The 11,221-nt window shown below is 29.5% G+C and overlaps 1 protein-coding gene across 3 annotated transcripts in view; it reads left to right on the top strand.

The window, feature by feature from the left end:
- The window catches only part of LOC115888812 (double-strand-break repair protein rad21 homolog), a 33,555-nt gene that overhangs the window by 14,661 nt on the left and 7,673 nt on the right, over positions 1-11,221 (top strand). For all 3 annotated transcript variants that reach the window (XM_030908659.1, XM_030908658.1, XM_030908656.1), the window contains exons 15-16: positions 5,108-5,230; positions 5,292-5,447. In XM_030908659.1, the coding sequence (XP_030764519.1) occupies positions 5,108-5,230; positions 5,292-5,447 (279 nt within the window). The remainder of the gene's footprint in view (positions 1-5,107; positions 5,231-5,291; positions 5,448-11,221) is intronic.

The raw sequence follows: 11,221 nt of genomic DNA, 5'->3' as shown, positions 1-11,221 counted from the left end.
CGTGCATGCACGCTATTCGGTTTAGCGATATCTCCCTATTACGCTGTTTATTGTTATTTTACGCGAGTTTATTTTTGCGCACACGAAATTTTACTCGTTTGCTTGTCATAAAAAACAATTTAGGGATAAGATTTTTATCTGTATACATATAGTATACCTAATCTGTGATAATATCAAATTATTAAGTAATCAGTCGTGAGAAAATTAATATGAACACAAGTAAAGAAGTAAAAAGTATAGATATAGTCTATAAAATGAATAACTTTGAATTTTGACCGTTATTTTTTACCAACATGGCAAATCTAAATTCCCTCTGTCAAAAAAGTTACTGATATTCTTTAAATTGAGTGCCTGAACGAATCAGATAGGTAACTCTTTTTACTTTTACGAAATAGAAAAGGAAAATAATAAAACAAGTGACAGTTCTTCCTCTTCTTGCAAAAATCAACACGAAATGTCATAATTTTCAAAAGTAAAATGTCATCAGCTTTAGACATTTCTAAATATCGGACCAATGCCGTCTCTAATAGAACAGCCTCGGAGCGAGCTTTATGACGTCACGCTAGTTAGATACTACGGATTAATTATTATGTTGTAGAATACATGGAAAACACTAAATATTATACACTAAAACTATCTACATTGGCTATGGAGTACGCTTTCAGCCATAGTCAATGTAGATAGTTTTAGTGCTAAGGATAATAATTTTAAAAAATATGTGGCCATCTTTTGAGAAGTTTATATTAATGTATTAATTGCAGTAAATACTATGTGGTGTTAGGTTAGGTTGTGAATGAAATTTTTTGGATTATATTCGACACTATTTTTTTCATATGATAGAACACTGATGAAGACTATAATGTTAGCCGAAACGTTCTTTTTAAACCAAAAAAAAGTAATGAAAAACCAAATGAAAACTTAATCAGCGTTTTTCCCGAACCTAAATCTCAAGAAAATGAAAAATTTTAGAACAATTTTACATATAACATGACAGCGATTTTTATTTCATAGCCATCGCTGACGCCTTTTTTTCTATGATATTGTATTATTGGTAAATATAATTTTTTGAACATTGATATTTGCAAAATATACATATACATTTTGTGAATGCAAATAATAATACATCACTATTAGTAGATATTGAATGTTTTTTGTGAAATTAGATCGATTGTCAAACCCCAAAATTTAAAATATATTTTACATTTTACCCATTATCTTATGCACCTATTCATTATTTGTATATCGTAAAACATTTGCTGTATTTGTATGGTTCATAGTTTATTTGCCAAAGTATTTATTACTATAAATAGGTATATATATATATTGTATTTATTAACTGTATGTTATGTATATTTTATGCAAACTTTATAATTTTTAAAATACAAACCTAAAATACGAAGAATAATTATTATATTTTCCATGTATTCTACAACATATTTATTAATCCGTAGTATCTAACTAGCGTGACATCATAAATCTCGCTCCAAGGCTGTTCTATTAGAGACGGCATAGCCGCAAGTTGCTAACCTAATAAAATTAACACTAGAAAAGCCTGCGGGAACTGTCAAATTCAAAGTTATTCGTTTCACAGACTATAACTTATATTTGACATCAAACAACAAAAACCAACTTAACTGAGTTTGAGACAATAGCCGTAAAATATTGAATTAAATATGCAAATATCTATCAAAACATAACATAATAAATATTATAGGAACTTCAAAAGAGAAAAGAAGCAAGAACAACAAGAAATATCTTCATTATTTAGAAGAGTTTGATTTTGATCGCTAGAAAGTATCAAAAGTAATCTTTCGCACGTAACAAAAAATATGTTTTTAATTATTATTACCGAGTCTTGGAAGTACCGAAAGGACCGGGAATTAATATTTTCGCGTCCCAGTTCTTTGACGTGTCAAACTAACCGGGAATTCCCGGTACTTTCGGTACCGGGATTTCCCCGAGTTATTTTATTAGAAACAATTACGGTATGTGTTAATACAAAACTAGCAAGGGTGTATTTTAAAAAACACCACAAAGATTTCCTGCTTTCCAGCCTTGTTTCAAGCTCAACCAACTTCCTGCGTTTATTCTTACATTTATCAATACAATTATTCAATATGATTATTATTTACCTATCGTGTGCTGCTATTTTACAGATACTCCAGTTTTTGTATCATATACAATATAGTATACAAACTTTATTTGTGGCTAATACAACACTCTGGCCATAATCTCTGGGCACCAAATATTATGGTCTGGGTCAATCATAGACTTAAAATAAAATATAGACTGAGCATCTCATTCATAAATAGCTGGAACATGCGGTCAGACACTGTCTTGTTATTGTTGTGTTATTGTTTTAGGTTATAACGAGTGCGACACGAGCGATAGATAGGTTGTCTTTGTCGTAACGGTCGTTCCCTGACGACTCTGCCGAGAAACACAACACTGTCTTTCGTTTCTCAAGTACACCTGAACTCTCCGTATCATAGCCGGGTAATTTTTTTATTTTAATGAAGCTATAAAGAGTCCAAAAAGGATAAAAATAATAAAATACACGTTATAGAAGAAATTTTATAATCGAAATTAGGTAATTTTTGAAATTAATAATAAATTATTAATTTTAGTCAAACATTTACAACCCCTAATATTAATCAAAACAGGATCTATTCCACAGATATAATAGAATCGGCGCCAGGGAGAGAAAAAAAAATATGATTGTTGTAATTTTTTTTCTGGTTAAGTGATGTCTTATTATGTAAATTAGAGAAAACATAAATCTGTTCCATTAAAGCAAGGAAGGTGATAGGAAGTGGATAAAATAAAAACTACATTTATTTAACTCGGTACTGTCTTTATTATACCGGGTGCGTCTCAAAAGTGGCTCATCCCCATAATTTTTTATATTTTCAAATAAAAAACAAGATTTAGTATGTTAGTATATGAAATAAATTTGGATTGATTGACGCATTCAATTGTTTTTGGTCATTCCTGTTTCACCGGAAATGACTATAACTTTTAATTTTTAAACGGCACCCTCGGTATATTTCTACTTTATTCGATAGAAAATGACACTCTGAATAGAATGACATATCATATGTCAACTTTTGACATTTTCGCATATGGTTTAATTGTAATTGTAACACGCGGTTCATAACGACAATTTGACTCGAAATACCAAGTGTGTGGTATCAATATATTCATAAAAAATGCTTTTTCCAAATATGCTAATGAGTCACCCTTGTTCCATTTGAAAAAATTGACATATGTATGATTAAAAATACGATTTGTACATCTTTTAACCGGCTAGACAAGACACGAAACCGATAGACGATCAAAACTATATTTCCAAGGCTCCTTGATTAAAACTTAGTGGATTGAAAAAAACTGGATTGAAATTTAAAATAGGATATGTTTTTAAGCGACAATGTCAAAAGTTGACATATGATATGTCATTCTATTCAGAGTGTCATTTTTATCGAATAAAGTAGCAATATACCGAGGGTGCCTTTAAAAATCAAAAGATGTAATCATTTCGGTGAAACAGGAAGAGACCAAAAACAATTGCATACGTCAATAAATCCTAATTTATGTCATATACCTACTAACATACAAATCTGTTTTTTATCTGAAAAAATAAAAAAGTTATAGGGTTGAGCCACTTTTTGAGACGACCCGGTATATTAAAAAATATTGTTTCATAATGTAATATCATTTTAAAATTCTTGTATGTTATTTTAGATTCTGAAGATAATTTTAGAATAAACCGGAATATATTTTTAATAAAAACATTATTAATTATTAACAGGGTTATAATTATGATTTTGTTACAATGTAAGTAAGTAAATAATGTAATGTAAGAGAAAAAATTCAGATTTTACATTTTACTAAAATATTATCTAAATAAGCGCCTTTCTACAACAACGCCACTGACTCCCAATGGGTAAATTGAGAGTTGCCTACCGGTCAAAAGTCGTTTCAAGACTTAAATGGATTATTTAAGTCAAATTTCTTGCAAATTTGGCACTGGCGAACCATATTTTATAGTTCTTGAACAGAAAAAGTCAATAAAATAAACACTTAAGCACTACAAGCTAAGAAAATGCGTTAATACAGCCGGGGAGATAGCGGCAACAAAGCTTTACCGCACACGTGCGACACGTACTACAAGGTAATAAATGAATGAATAGGCTCCCTCGCCTCTAATCGGTGTTGTCATATTGTAAAGAACTTATCCTTTTTAAACAGTATCCGACTTATAATTTAGTAGTATAAGGACTATTTAATACATCTATGGAATATTAAAACCTACTTTATTAAACTGTAGTATTAATATCTCAATATATGTGTATAACAAGAAAAAAAAATATTGATAATATTAAAGACGTGACAACATAGGCTGGATGAGGAAGGCTCGGTCGACTGTACCCAGAAGTAAACATGTGTACAAAAAAGGTTGTTTGTCCGCGTTGAGATGTAAATAGTGTAGTCTATATTTTATTTTAAGTCTATGGGGTCAATACTTAATTTCCCCTTTGAGTTTTCCTCCACTTAATTTTAAAAATCACGAAACACACGTAATAACACAGTCCAAAATGCAAAATATTTATCATTTCTATTTGACATAATTTGACACAAAAGGATAACCTATAATTTGGCAGGAGTTTGACAACTCTGAAAAATCTTAAGTCGAGTTTATACGCATCGGCGTCCGTTTGTCGTTATCTTTCCGTTAAACCAATAATATTGAAATATGATCTGTCATTTTTGAAATAAACTAATAAAACTGGTTAAAAACAACAAGAGATGACGCATGACGGGTTTCTATATAAACCCATCCATAGTTAACTTAAAAAATATTAGAAACTTTTTTTAGTTAAATAAATGGATTGGCATGGACGTCATCTGCTTTTTTTTTCTGTCATCGTCTGTCGAAATCTTACCTGAGAAAAAAAAACAGAGTATAACGCCATCTGGCGGTACAAATTTTCTAAATTTCTAGCGACTAATCCCACTTCTGATGCTTTAACAACCTGCAAAGGCGGACCTTTATGTGTTATTATAGATTCGTGTCGATCTTAATTGGAATAATTTATATATTTTTTAGTCACAGATGGCAAATATGGGCTACGACGACCAATTACCGTCGCAAACGCCTCACGCGGGCATGTCGGAGAGGGTTCATTCTCCGTGGGGTGGAGACTATGATTTACCCGCCTCAGTGGATCCAGTAAGAAAAATATTTTTAATGATTTTTTTTTCATTTTTGTAACAAAAAAAAAATTTTAAAGGCTGACGAACAGCAAGTGGACGAAACGGACGAACAGTTCGAAGAGAGAGTATTGAACAAGAGGGCATATCAGTTATTCTTACTCGTAAGAAACAGGTTACAGGATGCCAGTCAAATTACGCTGTCGGAATTGTGCCGTAAGAACAAACGAAAACAGGTAAGTGTGTACACTATTTATTTTCAATAATAAACAATGACAATTTTATTCTGAATTTTCCGTGCCATTCTATATTCAAGGCGGATTTTTTGAAGTATATTTATGATACATTTTATCGCGAAATTTTTCATACCTGTTCATCAACTGAGAAGGTTGAATAGATCTAACCATCTTTGTTGACAATTGCAATCTAACCTTACTGTTTGTTGTAAAATTTGGTGTATTTATCGCTGAAAGTGGTTATATGGTGGTTATTCTCATTCCTGTTTATACAGGGTTGTTCACCACATACGACACGGAGTATTGTAGCTAAACGATTAGATTTTTACAAATTGTAAGTTTTGGGCTCGTTGAAGGACTATTAGAGCTACAATTTCAAAATATTTTTACAAGATACAGAGCGTCCCAAATAAATAAAAAATATCAAAGTTGTATTTTTTTAAATGGAACACCCTGTATTTTATTGCATATTTAGTTTCTACGATTAAAATAAAGGTAAATTTGATTAAGGTTTATTACACTTAAACCTTACCGTTTTTGAAATATTTTCAATTTTGTGAAATCGCAGTATAAATTTTAAGGCTTTATTTCTCCGAGGGTATCGAAAGTTTTTAATACTAAATATTTACTGAAGTTTATTTATTGATCAGTTAGTGCGTTGCAATAATAAAAATAGTACTACCTTATACAGAGTGTCTAAAAATTTATTTTAAATAATTGCTAGCTTTAAACGGCAATAACTTGTTTAATTTAAATGGAACACCCTGTATAGTTTATGAGAATTAGATGCACAATTTAATTGTCTATCAAATTGTATTATACCACTTTTTACCTATCCCTTCAAGTTTTCGTAGAAAATGCATATTCTTATAATTTAGACCTCATTTATCAGTATACCCATGGAATATTGACATTTTAGATTGTTTTTAAAACAACAAATGTACAAAATGTAGAGGTTAGTAAAAACGATAATATTACTAGCCCATTTGTATGCAAAAAGAAAACTATTTAAATCTTTATAAAAGAGTATACCATTAATTAAATATATCACCAGTATTTCCGCCCAAATACTAATTAATTACATACTTAATTGTGTTCGTTAATAAATTATTCTAAATAAATGTGGATTTGAATCAGAAATCAATATAATAATAAGTTATGAAAATGAACGTCTCTGTTGTTATAGATAAGCATTTGTCAAAAAATGAAATATCATTTTTAAGGTGTTATTTTTTTACCACACTGTCTAATACACATACATAATTCAGTTTTTTAGTATTTGGAGCAATTATTATTCATTATTCCTCAACGCAGACAGTCAATTAATGTAGTTTGAATACCGGAATCATATTAATTGGTCCTCTTTAACAAATATTTAAACAGTTTTTTTTATTTTTTAATGAAATAAACGAACTATATCGACAATATTAGTATCTGTACTCTAAAAATTTGGTACATCTTTAAAAATAATCTAAAATGTCAGTATTCCATGGGTATATTGATAAATGAGTTCTAAATTACAAGAAAATGCATTTTATACGGAAACTTGAAGAGATAGGTAAAAACTGGTATAATACAATTTGATAGACAATTAAATTGTGCATCTGATTTTCATAAAATATACAGGGTTTTCCATTTAAATTAAACAAGTTATTGCCGTTTAAAGCTAATAATTATTTAAAATAAATATTTAGACACTCTGTATAAGGTAGTAAAATTTTTACTATTGCAACACAATAACTGATCAATAAATAAACTTCAGTAAATATTTGGTATTAAAAACTTTGAGACCCTCGGAGAAATGAAGCCTTAAAATTTATACTGCAATTTCACAAAATTGAAAATATTTCAAAAACGGTAAGGTTTAAGTGTAATAAACCTTAATCAAATTTACTTTTATTTTAATCGTAGAAACTAAAAATGTAATAATATATAGGATGTTCCATTCAAAAAAATACAACTTTCATATTTTTTATTTATTTGGGACACTCTGTATCTTGTAAAAATATTTTTAAATTGTAGCTCTAATGTCCTTCAACGAACCCCAAACTTACAATTTGTAAAAATCTCATCGTTTAGCTACAATATTCCGTGTCGTAAGTGGTGAACAACCCTGTATACAGTAGGGTGAGCAAAAAAAATTAACTTATGGAATTTATGCGTTGAAATGAACCATTTAAAGACTGGTAGATAATAGATTCGATAGAAACATATTTTCTCTTTACCGTTTTTCAAATAATTCCAAAATATCCGAGTTATTTTCCTTTGCAAATTTAAAAAACATGTTTTTTTGTTTAAATTTTGTCCAAACCACTCGATTTTTTTTGGTATTTCGTTCTTCTAATCTACTACTTATGTTAATATTATCAAGATTACATTTTTTTTGCTTAAGAAAAATTATTAAAAAAAAAATTCTGTTTTGTAACATTTTCGAAAAAAATTAACTAAAAATTCTAATTGACGGCCTGAAGTCAAAACAACACTCGGTATTTACCACTGCCTGTCTGTTTTTACGTTAATATAAATAATGGTAAACGCAAATTGTACAGGGTGCTCACAATTTAATATCAAAATTGTTATAATAGATATGGAGTAATAATAAAATAATAATATGGAGTAATTTTTCTTATTTTTTTTGAATGGTATGTCCTGTGTATTATTTTTTATGTCAGAAGCAGACTTAAAAAATAAGTCAATTAAAAAATATTTAAAACGTTATACAGGGTGTCCCAGAAATAAGTGCAAGTATTTTAAGGCGTGGTAGAGCTCGATAAAAGAAACATAATATTTTCTCTTTGTCGTTTTTCAAATAAGTCCAAAATAACGGAGTTATTTTGCTTTAAAAATTTCCAAAAAAAAATTATTTTTTCCTAAAATTTTGAGAACTACTGGATCTTTTCTGGATTTTCTTTCTTGGAAATTTAATCTAATACCTATGTTGCCATATTGTCAAGAAATTATGTTTTTTTAACTAAAAACAAAAAAAATCGAATTTTCAAAAAAAATTTTGGCGAAAAAAACCTCGCGGTTGAGCTATACTACCGGTTAAAATACTTGCGCTTATTTCTGGGACATCCTGTATGTATAGATCAAACGAAATCGACCGTTATTATTTCATAATAAATGATGAAATCAAATATAGCGATATCAGTAAAAGTCAAAGTAAAAAAAAGTGGAAGTGACGACATTACGACGTACATTCGTCAAATATCGTACGATCGAAAAAAAGACGGCGTCAAAGACGGCTGAGGAATGACAATCGATAATAATTTTGGCGAGGTCAATCTCTAGACGTCATTTACCAAAAATTGACATAAAACTTGTCAAAAATTAACACTGTTCATTATAAAGAGATTAAAAAAGGGATAGAACGTTTCCAGTTTCCAGAGGCACAAACCTATATTCGAAAGATTCTTTTTTCTCGAATTTTCAACTACATAATTTAAAAATCATTTTTATTCAATCTATACTAATATATAAAATCCTTAAGTGACTGACATACTGATTAATCACGATCCTGCTCAAACCACTCAACGTAAGAAGCTCAATTTTGGCATACAGGTTGATTCTAGGGTGTAGAGGTTCGATAAGCAGGGATTTTTCGAAATTCCAGTTCCAAGGGGGTGAAACCACCCCTCAAATATTACAATATTTTTTATTTAAAAAACGGTCAAGTTTCTGAAAAAACGCTTAAACACGTATATTTTATTTTGCTTTTTACATATTTTAAGATTTTTTAAGAATATATACAGGGTGTTTCGAAAAATCTGGTCATTGATTAATCACGATCCTGCTTAAAGCGCTTGGCGTAAAAAGCTGATTTTTGGAAAACAGATAGACTTTAGGGTGTAGAGGTTCGATTAGAAGGGATTTTTCGAAATTCCAGTTCCAAGGGGGTGAAACCACCCCTCAAATATTACAATAATTTTTATTTAAAAAACGGTGAATTTTTCGGAAAAAACTCGTAAACACGTATATTTTATTTTGTTGTTTTACATATTTTAAGATTTTTTAAAAATTTATACAGGGTGTTTCATAAAATATGACCATTGAGTAATCACGATTCTGCTTAACCTGCTTGACGTTTAAAGCTGATTTTTGGCAAACAGATTGACTGTGGGGTTTAAATCATACAGGGTGTTCCAAAAAGTTGGGTAATTGATTAACCACAATTCTGCTTAAACTGCTTGACGTAAAACTCTTATTTTTGGCAAATGTGAGAAAATTTTATCCAGTTTGTATGTTAATGGAAAATTTTGCTTTGTTTTATCATCACCATTACAAATGATTAATTCGACGTGAACGAAGTCGCGGGTACACGCTAATAGAAAAATAAATTACAATCTTCTGAAGGCCTTCTCGAGGTCATTCTCCAGCCGTCTTTGACACCGTTTTTTTTCGATCGTATTGTATTTTGACGACATAGACGCCAACTTTATTGATTTACTATACATTATCTTTTTCAATATGATGAAATGAATAATAAAATTGAAGAAAATGCAAACAGAACTGGGATTTTTTTAAAACGTATTGGCTGATAAATAAAAAAAACATGAACAGTAAATATGTACAAAAAAGCGAACCTTGTGGAATGTGCCTATAGATTTTATTTCATTTAGATCAAGTAAAGTCATACTAGACATAATATATCTAAAATGTATGCTAGATTTAAAGATTCTGATTACATGGTTCTGTTTTAAGTAAAAAAAATTAGTTGTGTTATATTTATATTCTTGGTAAGTTTTTCGTATTTTTATGTTTTGAAAGTTAGTATTTTATATTGTTTAAAAATTTCTATTTTTGGTTTCTAATTTGGAATTTAAATCTAAATCATTATGAATAAAATAATGATTTAATTAAATTTTACTTTATTACGTTCTACCTTCAAATTAAGTGGAATAAAAGCATATACAGGGTGCGGCAATAGTGCGTCGGGCATCTGTAGCTCCTAGAATAAAACACTTGAGAATTTTGTTTAAGTGCCAGCCTAAAGTATGTACAGAATGTATTTCAGGAAAATATTTTACCTTCTCTGGGGTGGCCCAAAAAAGTGTGAGTGGATGGGGATTATTTTTCTTAAACGGAACACCCTGTATATTGTTGCATTTTTGGCTTCCTTTCAGATCACTTTAAATAATCCCAAGATATGAGTAATTATATTTCGATAATTTCAGAGATATTAATACATAATTAAAAAATATACATTTTGAATCTTCCTTAAAAAAATATTACGAAAACAAGAATTGTCCGAAAATCAAAACTATATTAGGTGTTTACTTTAGAGGGTATGTACCTGCTTTGCTATAAGTATCGCAGTCTTAAATCATACAGGGTGTTCAAAATTCTACGCCAAACTTTCTAAAATATAAAATAATTTTTCTTTGTTTTTATTTTAAGTGGAACACCCTGTATACTATTTCTCTATTTTAAAGTATTTCAACATTTCTGATGGTTTCGCAGATACACGCAGTGTTATTTCATATGGCTCTTTCAACGGTAAAATTCGAGATAAAAATCATTTGGTGGCTTTGAAAAAATTTACTGTGAAAAATGCCATTTGAAATATAAAACCGCGGATATCTGCGAAACAGTTAAAAATTTTGAAATACTCTAAATACAAAAAATGTCAATTTTTTAGTTCTCCATCTATTGAAAAAATAATATACAGGGTGTTCCATTAAAAAAAACGAAGAAAAATTATTTTATATTTTGGAAGGTTTGGAGTAGATTTTTGAACATCCTGTATGATTTACGATTTCCATATTTATAGCAAA

This window comes from Sitophilus oryzae, unplaced genomic scaffold (assembly GCF_002938485.1).
Source record: "Sitophilus oryzae breed Bouriz unplaced genomic scaffold, Soryzae_2.0 scaffold_808_pilon_pilon, whole genome shotgun sequence".
NCBI lineage: Eukaryota > Metazoa > Arthropoda > Insecta > Coleoptera > Curculionidae > Sitophilus > Sitophilus oryzae.
Note: the sequence above shows the minus strand (reverse complement) of the source record. Positions and strands in the feature narration are given on the sequence as shown.